Raw genomic sequence first — 20,719 nt, 5'->3', positions numbered from 1 at the left:
GTGTGTGTGTGTGTGTGTGTGTGTGTGTGTGTGTGTGTGTGTGTGTGTGTGGTTCAAATACGTGCGTGCGTGCGCGTGTGCGTGTGCGTGTGCGTGTGCGCGTGCGTGCGTGCGTGCGTGCGCGCGTGCGTGCGTGCGTCTACTGAACTAGTCAACATACTCATGTGCAGATATGACACTCTTGGTTCCGCTAAATTATACGTTTAGTTAGATCTGTCACTACACTGACCACAGCTCTTCAGACTCTACAGTACTAGCCTTTTGCTCACAATTCCTCATAGCACTCTTATCAATTTTTCATAGCACTCTTATCAATGCAATAGAGACAACAGTCTCACTGATGATCACACAGACATTTCCACTACTAAATCACTTGCATATCTCAGGTTGTTAAAAACTGTTGTTGGGTTCTAATTATCAGAGTAAGAACTCGACGGACACAATGAAAGCTTAAACCAAGTTTATTCTTCCCAAAGGATCGAACAGCTGAACAGACAAAAACATATTCACACAAGCACTGATATTTAACCCTTTCTCCTATGCTGAGTCCCGTCCTACACATCTGAACAGCCAATGCGTCTCTGTTGCTAGACAGAACCTTAGTGATATCTGTTCTTCCTCACTTCATCTGACCTGACCTTTGCCCCAAAGTGCTCACTCCTCCCCAACTCACGGCTGTCATGTTGACTCGTACCAGACTGTGTCTTCCCTCCTCCCATTGGATCCCTGATGGCTAACAATAACATATCCTGACATAATGTAAACATTATAAATTACCCTCTCCCTCAGGGAAATGAATAAGTATATTTCATAAGTCAAGAAATCAGAACCCAACACTGTATTTAGGAAAAAGACAGTAATTCAGGGTAATGTTCTTATAGCACGCTTTATATTTGTCAGCGTTGGCTGTTACAATACAAAACATAGACTTATCCGAGAGCAACGACTTCCAGAACACATTGCTGAATATGTATAGCTATCCAGATGACAGAGTCAGAAATTAAGATCATACCGTCAGAAAACAAATGATGGCAATAACTTATTGACATGTTATGAATAACATTATAAGCACGTCTTCTTACATTTGCCTTATCTTATTCATTTAAAATGATCCACATTAGTTGTATTCTAAAAAATGTCCTATTTCTCTCATGTAACGAACGTCTGAAAAGCTGGAGGCCAGTGTTGCTTTAATTGAATATGTAAAATGTCCTCCATGTTTGGGTTGAGAACATCCATGTGTCAGTTACACAATCAGTCCATAAGTAGTCCGTATCAGATGACAAAGATATGTTAAAACATGGTTTGATGAAGTTAAGTATTAACATCCTATGTCATTAAAGTCCATAGAGTTACTGTTTAAGGGATAGTTCAGCCATATTACAAAATGACATATTGGTTTCCTTACCCTGTAAGCAGTCTATGGGCAAAGTATGACAGCAATCCATGCTTTGGTTTAGTTCCCCTGACACTACTAACATTTTAGCATTTGTGGCATAAATCCCATTCAAGTCACAGGACTGATATTATCATTTTCACGCATCATGTTCATATCATCTACTGTATAAGTGACTTTGTTGAGCTTCACAATCAATTTAAGATACTTTTGGATTATTTAAACATGATGCATGAAAAATGCTAATATCGGTCGCATGACTTGAATGGGATTTGAGCCACAAATGCTAAAACATTAGAATGTGGAAACAGTGTCAGGGAAACGTAACCAAAGCATGGATTGCCGTCGTACCTTGTCCATAGACTGCTTACAGGGTAAGGAAACCAAAATGTCATTTTTCTAATTTGGGTGAACTATCCCTTTAAGTAATGTGCTTCTAGAAAGCAGTGTGTCCCCTCATTGTATTGTAGAGGTTAAAGTGAAGGTGCAGTATGCAGAAATGACCATGAAAATGTAACAAATCCTCCTACTGTTCATAATAGAACACTGCCCCTTTAACAGCATGTCACTATCAACACAATCAGAGACAGAGAGGAACACATAGTTAACAGCACACATGTACATCCATCTTTGTTTTCATAACATTCCTTTTCTTTAGTAGTAATGAGTATCCACTGGATATCGTACAAGACACACTTCATTCAAAATGAATAACCTTTAAATACATTCAGTGTGGTGGGTGGCGCACAAAAATATGGAACAGGTAAATCATTTAAAAAAATGAAATTATTGTAAAGCATTTCATAATTGACTACTTAAATATGTATATCCTGTATTACATATATCATTACAGTTATATTTAAATGGTACAATATATAATACACATTTAATTCTCAAATCAGACACATTGACACAGACATTCAGTGATCTCTTTTAACTGCTGAAGTATCAAATACATGTTTTAGCAATAATAGTTTAAATCTGTATATCTCTCAAAACGATCCAGTATTCTGTTTACCACTGCTGATCATGTTCTGTAGACTTAATCTTTCTAGCCTATAATTGTATCATACATTCATATACAGTATATCAGACAGCTGGGTTCAAATAGTTACTGATGTCAGTCTCTTTCCTATTCCATTTCATGAATCTTTGCATTTATATAAATGGTATAACATTTTTATTTACAAATATATAAAAAGCAAAACCATTGATCCAGTATAGCTTAATTTGTCTGTTCCAGAGGAACACTCTATAGCCATGAAATATACAAAGTTTGAGGTGTTAAACTAGCTGGACATTCAAACTACACTGTCACGTATTAAAGCCCTGTATGCTCAACTCTGCAGACAACCTAATTCCCACAATATAAATATCTTGAATTACAAAAATTGAAATACTATGAGTTTGTGTGTATGTGTGTGTGTGTGTTTGTGTGTGTGTGTTTGTGCATGTATGTGGATTTTCGCATGCGCTCCTGTCTGTGTGTGTGAGAGAGAGATAGAGAGTGTGTGTGTGTCTGCCTGCCTGTCTGCCTGCCTGCCAACCCTTCTTCCTGTCTCTCTGTTCACCAGGCCAGGGGTGAGGCCATTCTTGGGCTCCTGGGACTCCTAGGAGGGTTCTCATTGGCCTGGTTCTCACTAAGAGCTCTCTGAAAAACAACAATAAAACATTGTCAGACAAGACAAAAACATGCAGTACCATTACTACTACCGTCTTGATAGCACTTCTTGATAGCACTACATACTTGTCTATTTCAGAGGTCTCTTTCAAACTCTAGGCGGTTCACCTCAAACTTGGCGAGGAACTCAGTGAATATCCCAAAGAACGCCTCTGTGTTGGTGGCTTGGCTGTCCTCTCCGAAGAAGGAGGCTGTCTTGGACCACTCCTCCATGGCCCTCTGCTGCAGGGACTCCAGAGACTGTAGTGCTGGGTGGATGTTCTCCAGGAAGCCCTGCTCATAGGGAAGTCAAGGATACAACAGCCAGAGGTAGGAGCTACAGTACATATTGGTGGTGGATGGGGTGAGAGACCCCCATGTAAAGGGCTATTTTACAGTATGCATACTCTCACACCTGTGAATATAGAAGCCTGTAATGAATTATGTAATGAATCTCTGTCTCTGTCTCTCTGTCCCTCTGTCTCTCTCTCTCAGGTTAGTTATGAAAGATACACTCATGACTGCAGTGAAGCGGTCGTCTGCTGTAGCAGGCATTTTCTGGCAGGCAGATCGGATGTCCTGGATAGTGGTGTGAAGGTCATTCAGGTCAGATGTGATGGTCCTCTGGTTCACTACAGAGAGTGAGAGAGTGAGATGGGAGAGAGAGAAAGAAAGAAAGAGAGAGCGGGGGGAAGAACAAAGGTGGAAGAGTGCTTATGGAAAAACAGGATTACATATTTAATCTATTCATTTACACGCAATAGGTAAACATTACATGTAACACAACATGCTGTACATGAAACACTACACACGACACACAAAAGAAAATGCACACATGAAAAAACTGCTACTCATTTACCTTTGGCTGCCAGGGGAACCGTGGTGAGGTCCTTGGCAAAATCCAGGACGTTGGGAAAGTGAAGACACAGTGACTTGACGAGGATGTGCAGAAACGTAGATTTCCCATCCACTGTTTTTGTGGTGCCGAGCTACAAGAAACAGTAGTGCATTAGTAACAGTGTCCGTGGGTTAACAACAGTGAAGTAACAACAGTGAAGTAAAGAAATGTCATAGGAATACAGGCCAATATCCCTGAGGAGCTTACCTCAGTGAGGAAGTTGATCTTAAACCCGGTGGTTTTGTTGCCGGTCTTAGGCTGACCGTTGTTCAGATAGTTCCCCATCGCCAGCACAAACTAAGGAAATATCCGACACAGTTAGCATAAAGCTTGTATTTAGTTTAGGATTGAAACAGCAACATGACCACTTTAAGGCTAAACATTACCCACAATAACACTATATTTTCCACTCAGGGAAGAAAGATGAAAGCCTCCTGTTCATTGCTGTTTAGGTGTTTGGTCTTTGGGCTACTGCCTCTCCTTAACCTTCCTGGTGTATCTGGGGCTCAAGCTAAAACGTTGGTCAAGCCAAACAAATGCATTTCCATTCTCTCCTTTCTTAGCACCGAATGAGACTGTTATTGGTTGTATCTTATCAGAATCATGCTGGCGGGTGACAAGTTGAAGAAGTTGCATTGCTCTTGCTAGTGATTGTACATGTCAGAGTGCATAACTGTAAACCTCCAGTATCTTGGCCAGTTTCTTGCTGGTCTTGAGCTCCATGGAGGCGTTGAAGATGCAGTCGTAGCCCCCCCTCATCTCCTCTGTCTTCTCCTGCAGGGTGCTTTTGAAGTGGAGGCTTCTCAGACGAGTCTTGTACTCTGGTACTGACAGCATCTATGACACACACACACGCACACACACACACACACACACACACACACACACACACACACACACACACACACACACACACACACACACACACTATTACAAAAGAGGAAACAGAAAACCAGCAACAACACCTACACATAACCAAGCTCTCATTCTATGACTGTGAGCAACCAACAAACCCTACTACTACTTCTGCTGCCACTACTACTTCTATTACTACTACTACTTCTGCTGCCACTACTACTACTTCTATTTATACTACTACTACTACTACTTCTATTACTACTACTACTTCTGCTGCCACTACTACTACTTCTATTTATACTACTACTACTACTTCTGCTGCCACTACCACTACTACTACTTCTATTTATACTACTACTACTACTACTTCTATTACTACTACTACTTCTGCTGCCACTACTACTACTTCTATTTATACTACTACTACTACTTCTGCTGCCACTACCACTACTACTACTTCTATTTATACTACTACTACTACTACTTCTATTACTACTACTACTTCTGCTGCCACTACTACTACTTCTATTTATACTACTACTACTACTTCTGCTGCCACTACCACTACTTCTATTTATACTACTACTACTACTACTTCTATTACTACTACTACTTCTGCTGCCACTACTACTACTACTACTTCGATTTATACTACTACTACTACTACTTCTATTACTACTACTACTTCTGCTGCCACTACTACTTCTATTTATACTACTACTACTACTACTTCTATTACTACTACTACTTCTGCTGCTACTACTACTACTTCTATTTATACTACTACTACTACTACTACTACTATTACTACTACTACTTCTGCTGCCACTACTACTACTACTTCTATTTATACTACTACTACTACTACTTATATTTATACTACTACTTATATTACTACTACTTATATTCCCACTACTATTCCTACTACTACTATTCCTACTACTACTACTATTCCTACTACTACTACTACTTCTATTTATACTACTACTACTGCTACTTCTATTTATACTACTACTTATATTACTACTACTTCTATTCCTACTACTATTCCTACTACTACTACTATTCCTACTACTACTACTATTTCTACTTCTACTACTATTCCTACTACTACTACTAGTTCTATTTATACTACTACTGCTGCTGCTACTACTACTACTACTACAACAACAACAACAACAACAACTACTAATTATACTACTACTACTACCACTACTACTACTACCACTACCACTACTAATACTACCAGTGGTGGAAAAAGTACCCAATTTTCATACTTGAGTAAAAGATACCTTAATAGAAAATCAGTTAAAGTCTAAAGGAATGTGGTTTTAAATATACTTAAGTATATGTCATTGCTAAAATATACTTAAGTAACACAAATGCTTAGTCTGTAAATGATGAGTGTTGGAAGTGCCCCTGGCTATCCGTAAAAAAAAAACAAGACAATTATGCCGCCTGGTTTGCTTTATATAAGGAATTTGAAATGTATTTATACTTTAACTTTGCATTTTGAGACTTGAGTATTGATGGATTCTGGGTACTAACTCCTAAACTTTGAATAGGGTTAATAATCAGGTATCCTATTGAAATATTGGGTGCTTAGGTTTAGAGGGTCTACACCAGAAGTTAATGGTTATCTGTAGGAGGAAGGTATATATTGTGTGCGATTAAGCTTGGAATGTGCTGAGTGCAGGGAAAGTGATCACGTGGCAGGCATTGATAAGGGGAGAGAGCCATGGATTAGTGATGAAGGGTACGAGGTCAGGTGAGGTCACGTTAAGGGAGAAAGAAAAGTTTATGGCCGTATCACTTAGTTTCCTGCCTAGCAGTAAAGATACAATGTTCGTTCAGATGTGTAGGAGGAGACTCAGCATAGGAGAAAGGGTTAAATATCAGTGCTTGTGTGAACAATGTCTTTGTCTAATGCAGCTGTATTGATCCTCTGAGAAGAATTAACTTAGTTTGCGCTTTCATAGTGTCCGTTGTGTTTTTACTCTGAGAATTAGAACCTAACAGTATCAAAAGTAAATATCATTGCTAAAATATACTTAAGTATATTTGAAGTATACCTCAAATTCCTTATATAAAGTAAACCAGACCAGATCAGAGGCAGTAGGGATGACCAGGGATGTTGTGTGTGAATTAGACTATTTTCCTGTACATCATTTTCTTTGGGAATGTAGTGAAGTAAAAGTAAAAGTTGTCAAAAATATAAATAGTAAAGTAAAGTACAAATATACAAAAAACGACTTATGTAGTACTTTCAAGTATTTTTACTTAAGTACTTTACACCACTGAGTACTACTACTACTACTACTACTTTCACCCACAGTATACCACAACAAACGACACAAATACATCCATAAAGATCCCCCAAACTTTGACTGTATGTTTGTTTATTCCATGTGTAACTCTGTGTTGTTGTTTGTGTCGCACTGCTTTGCTTTATCTTGGCCAGGTCGCAGTTGTAAATGAGAACTTGTTCTCAACTGGTTAAATAAAGATTTTTTTTTTTCATTGCTGAGCCTCCTCCCTGCAGTCTAGGCCCAGTACCTGTAGTACAAACTGGTCAGGCTCGCTGAGTTTGGCTGGGTCCTCGCTGAACTGTTCATACTGCTTGACCTCCTCTGCGTCGGGGGCGTACAGCAGCAGCTGCTTGATGTGGGTCGGCTCCAGACGCTCTGTGGCCATGGTCATCAGCACCTGGCGTAGTTCGCCCGGGGACAGCTTCAAGTGGGCAATCAGGATGGCTGGAGGTCAGGGGATCAAAGGGTCAAATATCAGAGGCCACAGTAACAGTGTAACATAGTCTCATGGTTTCAGTCAACACAGACTATATTAGAACAATAACATAAGATCTGAAGTGCAGTGTAACACAGCCTGGAACAATGTAGCGTCCCCCTTGTGTTCTCCACTCTCATACTTACATGCGTTGTAGGCCTTCTTATGGGACAGAATCTCAACTATGTCTTTCTTCTTGAAGGTCTCCGACTGAAGGGCTGGGTCTGGAAGAGAAACTGACACAGAACATCATGTGGGAAACATGAGGGAAACAGAGAAACATAAGAAGAGGCAGAAAGACAAAGTGATTGACAGAGAGGGAGAGGCAGACAGGAAGAGTGTGAAGACAAAGATCAAGGGATAAAGAGACTGCTAAGGAGCAGAAAATGTCCATATCAGGATTTTCAATGTATTTCTAAATACATCATTTCAAGTATTGGACTTAAATGGGTCAGTGAAGTGCCTATGGCGGTAACGCTGCTGTCATTCGTCAGAGGGACCACTGATCAAAAGCAAATCAAAACCATGGTGGGCTTCACACACATTGCTCAAGATGAAGAAGTATTCATATTAGACACACTAGGCAAGAACTGACTGGTGGTGGTATGTACATGGTTTTGTGGAAGAAACTTCCACACGGTCAGTATGTGCAAACATACTGTATGCACACTAACATATGCATGATGCACGCATACACACAAACAGCCACGTTCACATACACACGTGGGCACATTATACTCACTGGGGTTCTTTTGTGTCCCAAAGTGCAGTTCCAGATCCAAATACTTCACCATGTCATTCAGTTTGTCATAATCCGAGTCCTCCCCCAGCTGCAACACCCAGATTAAAAACAGGCATTATGTACATTATGCATCATCTACTCATTAAGTTCAAGCTCATGCTTGTCATTTCAGAAATTGACTGCTGATTATTTTTATTTTTATGGAACTGTTGTAAATCAAAAAACCTGACCCAACCCTGACCAACTCACCTGTTCTAACCTTGACTAATCACCTGTCCCAACCTTGACTAACTCAGCTGTCGCAACCCTGACCAACTCACCTGTCCAAACCCTGACTAACTCCCGTCCAAACTGTGGCTGACATACCTGTCCCAATCCTGACTAACTTACCTGTCCCCATCCAACCTCAACTAACAAAGTTCACCTTTCCCACCCTGACTAACACACCTGTCCAAACCCTGACTAACTCGACTGTCCCAATCCTAACTAACTCACCTGTCTCAATGCTGACTAACTCATCTATCCAATATGTGACTAACTCACCTGTCCCCAGATGGTGCCCTCAGAGTTCTCCACCTGTTCCCAGCGCAGCCTCTTTACACTCATATGATTGGAGTCCATCCTCGGAAGGCCTGGGCGAGGCAGTGGAGGAGGGGTTCCAGGAGGGGGCAGGGGCGGAGGAGGAGGGGGCTCCTGTTTCCCCAACTGGTCCAAGTTATTCTGGGACTGGGAATGCTGCTTGGGCTGAGGTTGGGGCTGGGGTTGGTGGTGGGAGTGGGAGTGGTGTTGAGACTGGGATTGACTGAATAGCCGTTGGGAAGGCTGGGACTGAGGACGACCCTGGTTGGAGGGGTGGACCTGGTGGGTTTGGTGGGGCTGGTGTTGGGGCAGAGGCTGGAAGGTGGACAGGGTGGGCTGGTGGGGTGGAAGAGGCTGGAAGGTGGACAAGGTGGGCTGGGGGTGGTGGCGCTGCTGGGTGGGCTGGTGTATTAGGTGGATCTGGTGGAGCTCTGGGTGAGTGGGCTGGGGAGGGACCTGGTGGTGGATGTGCTGGATCTGGGGAGTGTGGTGGTAAGTCTGCTGGATGGAGTGGGGACGCTGGGGGGATGGCTGGTGAGTGCGATGAGACTTGAGAGATTGACGAGTCTGTTGACCCTGGTGGCTGTCCTGGGAAGATGGGTGAGTCTGATGGCTCTGAAGAGACTGGTGGATCTCCTGATCCAGTTGTACGGGTAGTGAAGCAGGCTGATCTTGGTGGATCTGATGAGCTTGGTGAAGGAGCTCCGTGGATGAGAGGTGCTGCTGGATCTGATGAGCTTGGTGAAGGAGCTCTGTGGATGAGTGGTGAGGTTGGTGAAGAAGTTCCATGGAGGAGTGGTGCTGCTGGACCCGATGAGCTTGGTGAAGGAGCTCCATGGAGGAGTGGTGCTGCTGGACTTGTTGAGCTTGGTGAAGGAATTCCATGGAGGAGTGGTGCTGCTGGACCTGATGAGCTTGGTGAAGGAGCTCCATGGAGGAGTGGTGCTGCTGGACCTGCTGAGCTTGGTGAAGGAGCTCCATGGAGGAGTGGTGCTGCTGGGCCTGCTGAGCTTGGTGAAGGAGCTCCATGGATGAGTGATGTGACTGTGTATGAATACTCTGATAGATTGCCTCCGAGTACTGACTCTGTTGATCTGGATGGACAGGGGAATGGGCTGGGGGATTGTGAGGTGATGTGGCTGAGTGAGTCTGACGACGGCTCTGACGACGAGTCTGTTGTTGAGCTTGGTGCATCTGGTAGAGTGAGGGGTCTGGGTGGGTGTGGGCTGCCTCTGGAGAGGGGAGGGGGGGCAGGGACTGGTGAAGCTGCTGCAGGGGGTGTGCTTTGTGCGAGGACTGGGCAGGCAGTGACTGGTGCCCCTGGTAAATATTTTGCTCCTGGTACGCTTGTTGCTCCTGGTATGATTGATGCTTCTGTAACGCTTGTTGTTCTTGATGTGCTTGTTGCTCCTGGTAAGCTTGTCGCTCCTGGTAAGCTTGTTGCTCCTGGTAAGCTTGTTGCTCATGGAATGCTTGTTGCTCATGGAATGCTTGTTGTGCTTGTTGCTCCTGGTAAGTTTTTTGTTCCTGAAACGCTTGTTGCTTCTGGAATGCTCGTTGCTCCTGGTACACTTGTCGCTCCTGGTACGCTTGTTGCACTTGTTGGTCCTGGTAAGCTTGTTGGTCCTGAAACGCTTGTTGGTCCTGGTAAGCTTGTTGTTCCTGGTAAGCTTGTTGCTCCTGGTACGTATTTTGTTCCTGCATTGCAGCGTGGGCTAGCAGGTCCTCCCGGGTGGGAAGCACCTTGTGAATGGACTGGCGTTTGGGCGGTGGGTTGGAGCGAGGAGGAGGGGGCGGAGGTGGCCCGTGGTGGCGGCGGAAAGGCAGTTGTATTCTGGGAGACTGTTCAGGGGTGGCGGTATAGCTTGGGGGTAGAGGAGGATCATTGAATTGGATGGGCGGAGGTGGCGGGGGAGTCATGGGGGGAGGGGGTATGTGTTCTGAGGAGGAGGAATAAGTGAGGGAGGAGGCGTCCTCTCCGCTGCTGCCCTGGCACTCACTGGGGCTGCTCAGCTCAGGGGGTATTATGAAACCCCCATCTCCATCTTCATCATCCACCTCCACCTCCTCATCCTCATCCTCATCATCTGGGAAGCTCATCTGGACAACATCCTGGCATTACCACCAATCACATAGATTCATTAAGGCTTGGGCCATTGATCCAGTGTAATTTATAGTCTTATGTGCTTTACGGTAGAGTTTCTTGATAGAAAAACACAAATCATATATACTAAAAACAGAAAAACAATGTTTTAAGTGAGAAGTAGGCATTGGCCTGAAGCCGAAAAAGAAATGCACATGAGCACCACAATGCCTACTCCACCCATGCTCTACCAAGGTTTTCCAGCATATAGCTTTGACCTACCACAGTATCTACAGTATATTGGCCTATTGTACTTCAAACAATGTTTATGCAGGTTGCTTAGAAAAAAACATTTCTCTGGTTTTTAAACCAGAAGGTGATTATAGAAAACTATACAACATTTCCACACTCAAAAGGTGTCTTTCGAAAATGTAACTTGCAATTCAAATGATAAAAAAATTGTTTTGTCTCACATAATTTGTTGTCCAGGGTCTAGTGTCAGTCAATCCAGAAAATTGCAAGAACTTTGAAACACGAGCAATGGACATTGGACTGGTGGAAATCTGTCCTTTGGTCCAAATTTGAGATTTTTGGTTCTAACCGCCGTGTCTTTGTGAGACGCAGAGTAGGTGAATGGATGATCTCCGCATGTGTGGTTCCCACCATGAAGCATTGAGGAGGAGGTGTGGGGTGCTTTGCTGGTGACACTGTCAGTGATTTTTTTATTTATTCAAGGAACACTTGACCAGCATGGCTACCACAGTATTCTGCAGTGATACGCCATTCCATCTGGTTTGCGCTTACTGGGACTATCATTTGTTTTTCAACAGGACAATGACCCAACACACCTCCAGGCTGTGTAAGGGCTATTTGACCAAGAAGGAGAGTGATGGAGTGCTGCATCAGATGACCTTCTTCTTAAAAGTTAATTTGTGGAATTTCTTTCCTTCATAATGTGTTTGAGCCAATCAGTTGTGTTGTGACAAGGGGGGTATACAGAAGATAGCCCTACCAAGTCCATATTATGGCAAGAGCTCAAATAAGCAAAGAGAAACGACAGTCCATCATTACTTTCAGACATGGTCAGTCAATACGGAAAATGTCAAGAACTTTAAGGCACACTTAACCAGCATGCCTACCACAGCATTCTGCAGCGATACACCATCCGATCTGGTTTGGGCTTAGTGGGACTATCATTTGTTTTTCAGCAGAACAATGACCCAACACACCTCCAGGCTGAGTAAGGGCTATTTTATCAAGAAGGAGAGTGATGGAGTGCTGCATCAGATGACCTGGACTCCACAATCACCCAACCTCAATCAAATTGAGATGGTTTGGGATGAGTCGGACCACAGAGGGAAGGAAAAGTAGCCAACAAGTGCTCAGCATATGTGGGAACTCCTTTAAGTCTGTTATGTTTTTTTTGGTTACTACATGATTCCATATGTGTTATTTCATAGTTTTGATGTCTTCAATATTATTCTACAACGTAGAAAATAATAAAACTAAAGAAAAACCCTTGAATGAGTAGGTGTTCAAAAATGTTGGACCGGTAGTGTATGTGGGAACTCCTTCAAGACTGTTGGAAAAGCATTCCAGGTGTATCTGGTTGAGAGAATGCCAAGAATGTGCAAAGCTGTCATCAAGGCAAAGGGTGACTACTTTGAAGAATCTCAAATATAAAATATATTTTGAATTGTTTAACACTTTTTTTGTTACTACATGATCCCATATGTGTTATTTCATAGTTGTGATGTCTTCACTATTCTACAATGTAGAAAATATTAAACAATAAAGAAAAACACTTGAATGAGTAGACATGTCCATACTTTTGACTGGTGCTGTATATATACACACTGAGTATACCAAACATTAGGAACAGCCCCATTAGGGATGATAGCTTTCACCTTGATTCACCTGGTCAGTCTATGAAATTGAAAGAGCACGTGTTCTTAATGTTTTGTATACTCAGTATATATACATGTACAGTCGTGGCCAAAAGTTTTGAGAATGACACAAAAAAAAAAAATCACAGTCTGCTGCCTCAGTTTGTATGATGGCAATTTGCATATACTTCAGAATGTTATGAAGAGTGATCAGATGAATTGCAATTAATTGAAAAGTCCCTCTTTGCCATGCAAATTAACTGAATCCCCCCAAAACATTTCCACTGCATTTCAGCCCTGCCACAAAAGGACCAGCCTGACATCATGTCAGTGATTCTCTCGTTAACACAGGTGTGAGTGTTGACGAGGACAAGGCTGGAGATCACTCTGTCATGCTGATTGAGTTTGAATAACAGACTGGAAGCTTCAAAAGGAGGGTGGTGCTTGGAATCATTGTTCTTCCTCTGTCAACCATGGTTACCTGCAAGGAAACATGTGCCGTCATCATTGCTTTGCACAAAAAGGGCTTCACAGGCAAGGATATTGCTACCAGTAAGATTGCACCTAAATCAATCATTTATCAGATCATCAAGAACTTCAAGGAGAGTGGTTCAATTGTTGTGAAGAAGCCTTCAGGTCGCCCAAGAAAGTCCAGCAAGCGCCAGGACCGTCTCCTAAAGTTGATTCAGCTGCGGGATCGGGGCACCACCAGTACAGAGCTTGCTCAGGAATGGCAGCAGGCAGGTGTGAGTGCATCTGCACGCACAGGGAGGCAAAGACTTTTGGAGGATGGCCTGGTGTCAAGAAGGGCGGCAAAGAAGCCACTTCTCTCCAGGAAAAACATCAGGGACAGACTGATATTCTGCAAAAGGTACAGGGATTGGACTGCTGAGGACTGGGGTAAAGTCATTTTCTCTGATGAATCCCCTTTCCGATTGTTTGGGGTATCCGGAAAAAAGCTTGTCCGGAGAAGACAAGGTGAGCGCTACCATCAGTCCTGTGTCATGCCAACAGTAAAGCATCCTGAGACAATTCATGTGTGTGGTTGCTGCTCAGCCAAGGGAGTGTGCTCACTCACAATTTTGCCTAAGAACACAGCCATGAATAAAGAATGGTACCAACACATCCTCCGATAGCAACTTCTTCCAACCATCCTGGAACAGTTTGGTGACAAACAATGCTTTTTCCAGCATGATGGAGCACCTTGCCATAAGGAAAAAGTGATAACTAAGTGGCTCAGGGAACAAAACATCAATATTTTGGGTCCATGGCCAGGAAACTCCCCAGACCTTAATCCCATTGAGTTTTTGTTGCGGGTGGACAAACAAAACCCCACAAATTCTGACAAACTTCAAGCATTGATTACGCAAGAATGGGCTGCCATCAGTCAGGATGTGGCCAAGAAGAAAATTGACAGCATGCCAGGGCGGATTGCAGAGGTCTTGAAGAAGAAGGGTCAACACTGCAAATATTGACTCTTTGCATCAACTTCATGTAATTGTCAATAAAAGCCTTTGAAACTTATGAAATGCTTGTAATTATACTTCAGTATTCCATAGTAACATCTGACAAAAATATCAAAAGACACTGAAGCAGCAAACTTTGTGAAAATGTATATTTGTGTCATTCTCAAAACTTTTGTCCACGACTGTATACACAGTGAGCTCCAAAAGCATTGGGACAGTGACACTTTTTTGTTGTTGTTTTGGCTATGTACTCAATCCCCTGTTATTGAAATGGTGAGAGGTTTGCATGTCTTGGGGGTATGATATTTGTGTATCTTTCTCACTCATCATTATTCATGATTCAAATAGTCCTATCTATAATCATGGTAGAATACACATTAATGTAGAAGTGTTTAGAAACATATTAGATTCTTATTTATATTAAAACTAACTCCAAAATGACAACACATGTGTAGAGTCACAAGCTTGATGTATTTATTGCGTGCTATGAATATGGGACCAAATACTTAACTTTTGCCTACTTTAATACACATATAAGTGAATATGTCCCAATAATGGGGGGACTATGAACAAAAAGTGCTGTAATTTCTAAACGGTTCACCTAATATGTATGAAAATACCCTCACAATAAAGCTGACAGTCTGCACTTTAAACTCATAGTCACTGTATCATTTCAAATCAAAAGTGCCAAAACAACACAAAATGTGTCATTCTCCCAATACTTTTGGACCTTAAAAAGGTATTGGAGTGGGATTAGTGTGGTGTGTGAAGAATCCAATACTTTAACCTGTACGCGGTACACATTTTTAAAAAAAATTCTCTTTATTTAACTAGGCAAGTCAGTTAAGAACAAATTCTTATTTTCAATGATGGCCTAGGAACAGTGGAACTGCCTTGTTCAGGGGCAGAACGACAGATTTTTACCTTGTCAGCTCGAGGATTCGATCTTGCAACCTTTCGGTTACTGGTCCAATGCTCTAACCACTAGGCTACCTGCCGCCCCAAATCCTGTTATTGTGGGAGCACCTCCTCTAAGAGTATGAATTAGAATGTTTGAGAAGGTTTGAATCCTAAGAAACCTGCATACACATTCTTTAAAGTACAATAGACCAGCATAGCTACTGTAGTAGGTCAAAGCTGTGTGCTGGAAAACCTTGGTAGAGCATAGGTGGAGTAGGCATTGTGGTGCTGGAAAACCTTGGTAGAGCATGGGTGGAGTAGGCATTGTGGTGCTGGAAAACGTTGGTAGAGCATGGGTGGAGTAGGCATTGTGGTGCTGGAAAACGTTGGTAGAGCATGGGTGGAGTAGGCATTGTGGTGCTGGAAAACGTTGGTAGAGCATGGGTGGAGTAGGCATTGTGGTGCTGGAAAACGTTGGTAGAGCATGGGTGGAGTAGGCATTGTGGTGCTGGAAAACCTTGGTAGAGCATGGGTGGAGTAGGCATTGTGGTGCTGGAAAACCTTGGTAGAGCATGGGTGGAGTAGGCATTGTTTTGCTTGTGAATTTCCTTTATTTTTCGGCTTCAAACCAATGCCTACTTCTCACTTAAAACATATTTTTTGTTTTTAATATTTTTTGTTTTTAATATATATATTATATACACACACACATATACACACACATATATATACACACATGTATTTATATATATATATACACAGTTGAAGTCAGAAGTTTACATACACCTTAGCCAAATACATTTCCTGACATTTAATCCAAGGAAAAATTCCTTTTCTTCGGTCAGTTAGGATCACCACTATATTTCAAGAATGTGAAATGTCAGAATAATAGTGGAGAGAATTATTTATTTCATCACATTCCCAGTGGGTCAGAAGTTTACATACACTCAATTATTATTTGGTAGCATTGCCTTTAAATTGTTTAACTTGGGTGAAAACGTGTCAGATAGCCTTCCACAAGCTTCCCACAATAAGTTGGGTGAATTTTGGCCCATTCCTCCTGACAGAGCTGGTGTAACTGAGTCAGGTTTGTAGGCCTCCTTGCTCGCACACGCTTTTTCAGTTCTGCCCACAAATGTTCTATGGGATTGAGGTCAGGGCTTTGTGATGGCCACTCAAATACCTTGACTTTGTTGTCCTTAAGCCATTTTGCCACAACTTTGGAAGTATGCTTGGGGTCATTGTCCATTTGGAAGACCCATTTGCGACCAAGCTTTAACTTCCTGACTGATGTCTTGAGATGTTGCTTCAATATATCCACAAAATTTTCCTTCCACTTGATGCCATCTATTTTGTGAAGTGCACCAGTCCCTCCTGCAGCAAAGCACCCCCACAAGATGATGCTGCCACCCCCGTGCTTCACAGGTTGGGATGGGTTTTTCGGCTTGCAAGCATCCCCCCTTTTCCTTCAAACATAACGATGGTCATTATGGCCAAACAGATCTATTTTTGTTTCATCAGACCAGACGACATTTCTCCAAAAAGTACGATCTTTGTCCCCATTTGCATTTATGGCTGTTTTGGAGCAGTTGCTTCTTCCTTGCTGAGCGGACTTTCACGTTATGTCGATATAGTACTAGTTTTACTGTGGATACAGATAGTTTTGTACCTGTTTCCTCCAGCATCTGGAGCATCCAGCATCCCCCAGCATTAGTCCGTCCCCTCGCCCCGACCCGGGCGCGAACCAGGGACCCTCTGCACACATCAACAACAGTCACCCACGAAGCATCGTTACCTATCGCTCCACAAAAGCCGCGGCTCTTGCAGAGCAAGGGGAACCACTACTTCAAGGTCTCAAAGCGAGTGACGTAACCGATTGAAACGCTATTAGCGCGCACCACCGCTAACTAGCTAGCCATTTCACATCCGTTACACATCTTCACAAGGTCCTTTGCTGACATCATTTTCTGTAATTTTCCAAGCTGTATAAAGGCACAGTCAACTTGGTGTATGTAAACTTCTGACCCACTGGAATTGTGATACAGTGAATTATAAGTGAAATAATCTGTCTGTTAAAAATTGTTGGAAAAATGACTTGTGTCATGCACAAAGTAGATGTCCTAACCGACTTGCCAAAACTATATTTTGTTAACAAGAAATTTGTGGAGTGGTTGAAAAACGAGTTTTAATGACCCCAACCTAAGTGTATGTAAACTTCTGACTTCAACTGTATAAGTTATCACTAAAGTCATGCAAGACAAGCAGCTTACTGTTTTTTTCAAACATATCATAATCAACCATATAATGCTCTATACAGATGTGCATCTATACGACCCTACCTCCTCGTAGTCGTTTTCGGGTGACAGGAAGTCGTCTACAATGGCGACCCTCTGACCCAGCTGTTCGCTCAGTGCGTCCAGGAACCGGTCTGTATCAGAGGAGCGCGGCGGATGAGAGAACGTGTAGCGCCTCTTATTGAGACGGGCGTGGGAGGGTGGGCTGGCGGGGTAGTCGGGAGGCGAGGGAGGGGGGCTGTCTAGGCTGATGTAGGGGTTGGACTCGGCACTGGTCTGGGAGGTGAGACCTGGGGGGTAGAACTGGACCGGGGCAGGGGGGCTAGGGAGGGGCTCCTGCCAGGGGGAGGGGGGTGGTGGGGGGCCCTTACGGCTACCTGTGGAGAGGAACAATGACATCACTGCTCCTGTAGAGAAGAACATCTACCATTACATTGATCAACTATTCTATTGACCAAGGGTTGTAGATCACGCTAATGCACCATACATGGTCTATTCATTTCTGCTGTTCTAACTATTTGGTTGAATGTTTTTATACCCAGTAGCTACCTGTGCTTGTGAACATATTCACACTCCACTGACTAACAGAGAGATAGGTGGACTCAACTCAAACTAGAAGACTACATGTGTCAGGCAAGCTGCAATTCAGATTTCAACCTGTTTGTAATGATGTTATTTTAACCAGATTTCAACCTGTTTGTATTGACGTTATTTTAACCAGATTTCAACCTGTTTGTAATAATGTCATACTTTTTTTACCCCTTTTACTCCCCAATTTCGTGGTATCCAATTGGTAGTTACAGTCTTGCCTCATCGCTGCAACTCCCATACGGACTCAGGAGAGGCGAAGGTCGAGAGCCGTGCGTCCTCCAAAACACAACCTGCACTGCTTCTTGACACAATGCCCACTTAACCCGGAAGCCAGTCGCACCAATGTGTCAGAGGTACAACTGGCGACCGTGTCAGCGTGCACTGCGCCGGGCCGCCACAGAAGTCGCTAGTGCGCAATGGTGACAAGGACTTCCCCTAACCCGGACGACGCTGGGCCAATTGTGCGGCACCCCATGGGTCTCCCGATCGGGGGCAGCTGCGACAGAGCCTGGACTCGAACCCAGAATCTCTAGTTGCACAGCTAGCACTGCGATGCAGTGCCTTAGACCACTGCGCCACTCAGGAGGCCCTAATGATGTAATTGATTAACAACACTTCAAGTAAAGTGTTACCGATTGGAGTAGATACCTGTGTTAGCGTGCATGGACGGAGAGCCTGCGTGTTCAAGGACCTCCAGCTCTACCAGACTGTCCGCCGGAGGAGGAGCGCGAGCCTTCAGAGACTTGGACCTCTTCCCTGAGTACACGTTCTCCAGCTCAGCATACACCGCAGACAGCTAGACAGAGAGAAGAAATGCCCTTTCATAACGACTCAGATAGAAGAGATAAAAGCCAGAAGATAAGCCCCTAAGGAGGAAACAACCTAGATCAGTGGTCACTAGTCCTAGTTCCCAAGAGCCAATGAGTGTACAGGCTTTTGTTTCAGCCTAACAGTGACACACCTGCTTGAATTAATGAGCCACTCACTGGGTCCTTGAGTAATTGAAGCCAGTGTCTTTTATAGTGCTGGACTAGAGGAAAAAGCTGCAGACCTGGACTAGTGACCACTGTTTTAGTCATCCTTATTCTAATATATCCCATTTAGCAGACGCTTTTGTCCAAAGCGACTTACAAGTCGGCTGGGGCCACTACTTTTACATATGGGTGGCCCCAGCGGGAATCGAACCCACGACGCTTGGCGTTGCAAGCGCCATGCTCTACCGACTGAGCCACACAGGACCACTTCTCTCAGTCTCACTTGGGTACCCACGTTGGTGAGGTTGTTGGGGGTCTCTGGGAGGGACGTCCCGTCTCCTGACTGTCTCTCTCCTGGAGCCAGTCTCATCCCCATCTCCACTGGATCAGTACGGATCCCTACAGGAAACATACTGCATTAGGTTTCAGCCATTCCAAAAAATATGTCTTTCTCAATACCCATTCACTTGACTGGGTAGGTTTAAGCAAAAGCTTCACCTAGTGTCAGAAATATTTATTTCATGCTACTTCTGACAATACTGATGATGATGGTGATAATAATGATGATGATGACATTGCCACTGATAGTAATGATGGTGCTACTTCTACTGGTGATGAAGATGATGATGAAGGACAAAGACAAACGCAAGTACCCATCCCCAGGTGAGTGCCGATGATGAGGTCGTCAGAGCTCCGCCCACGCATGCTGGCCCTGTAGGCGGTTCCTGTCACTCTCATGGAGCTGCTACGGCGATGGGGCTCGGGGGCGGGCTCTGGCTCAGGTGGGGGGGCTGGCGCTAGAATACACACAGCGTGTGTATGTCAGTGTACACACACACACAGACAGACACACTGGCACAATCACACATTTACGTTGTCTTTCACATCTACACATACACCCACCAAAATCACAAATGTACACGTAGATATCACATTTACTCACATTAGCACACACACAACCACACTTCCCACAACCCACCTGCAGCCTTGTAACCGAGGAAACGTGATATCTTGCTCTGGCAGTGCTCCTGCTCTTCGTAGGTCAGAAGCTGGTAGACAAACCGCCAGATCACCTGCTTGGCTGGCGTGTCCAACACCGGGAACACGTCCACAATCAGAGTGTCAACATTCCTGTCGCCACGGAGGAGGGGGCAGGGTTAGGGTACTCTGGCTGTCTAATCATCACAACCAGTAGGTTATCTCTTCTTTCACACTCAATCTCTCTTTCAATCTCTCTTTCACTCTCTCAACATATTTTGTTTCTTTCTCTGATTTCTCTCACTTTCTCACACTCTCCCTCCCTTCCTATCCTTCCCACCCTCCCCCTCTACCTCTCTTCCTATCCCTCCCACCCTCCCCTTCTATCTCCCTTCCTATCCTTCCCCCACTCCCTCCCCCTCAACCTCCCTTCCTATCCTTCCCTCCCTCCCCCTCACCTATGCTGGAAGAAGCTCTCCAGGGCCTTGCAGATGGTGTATCTCTCCTGGATGGTGAGCAGGTGCTCCAGCTGCTGTCCGAAGGTGCGCCCCTGGACCCTGATAGAGGAAGGCAGGATCTCAGCCACCCACTGCAGGGAGTTGAGCACTGGGGAGCGGGGCACGCCTCCAC

At 43.9% G+C, this 20,719-nt stretch overlaps 1 protein-coding gene across 1 annotated transcript in view; it reads right to left on the bottom strand.

Moving 5' to 3' along the window:
• Nucleotides 1-2,963: 2,963 nt before the first annotated feature.
• Nucleotides 2,964-20,719, bottom strand: part of LOC120044074 (delphilin-like) — a 23,823-nt gene continuing 6,067 nt past the window's right edge. The window contains exons 4-16 of the mRNA XM_038988662.1: nucleotides 20,548-20,719; nucleotides 20,091-20,242; nucleotides 17,592-17,923; nucleotides 8,882-11,017; nucleotides 8,339-8,426; nucleotides 7,743-7,820; nucleotides 7,369-7,565; nucleotides 4,636-4,791; nucleotides 4,162-4,251; nucleotides 3,916-4,045; nucleotides 3,570-3,688; nucleotides 3,186-3,350; nucleotides 2,964-3,047 (exon numbers count right to left, since the gene is read on the bottom strand). The exon at nucleotides 20,548-20,719 is cut by the window's right edge and continues 137 nt beyond it. Coding sequence (XP_038844590.1) covers nucleotides 2,964-3,047; nucleotides 3,186-3,350; nucleotides 3,570-3,688; nucleotides 3,916-4,045; nucleotides 4,162-4,251; nucleotides 4,636-4,791; nucleotides 7,369-7,565; nucleotides 7,743-7,820; nucleotides 8,339-8,426; nucleotides 8,882-11,017; nucleotides 17,592-17,923; nucleotides 20,091-20,242; nucleotides 20,548-20,719 — 3,899 coding nt within the window. The remainder of the gene's footprint in view (nucleotides 3,048-3,185; nucleotides 3,351-3,569; nucleotides 3,689-3,915; nucleotides 4,046-4,161; nucleotides 4,252-4,635; nucleotides 4,792-7,368; nucleotides 7,566-7,742; nucleotides 7,821-8,338; nucleotides 8,427-8,881; nucleotides 11,018-17,591; nucleotides 17,924-20,090; nucleotides 20,243-20,547) is intronic.

Source organism: Salvelinus namaycush, chromosome 3 (genome assembly GCF_016432855.1).
Source record: "Salvelinus namaycush isolate Seneca chromosome 3, SaNama_1.0, whole genome shotgun sequence".
In the NCBI taxonomy this organism is placed as follows: domain Eukaryota; kingdom Metazoa; phylum Chordata; class Actinopteri; order Salmoniformes; family Salmonidae; genus Salvelinus; species Salvelinus namaycush.
This window is presented reverse-complemented; position numbering and strand designations above follow the sequence as displayed.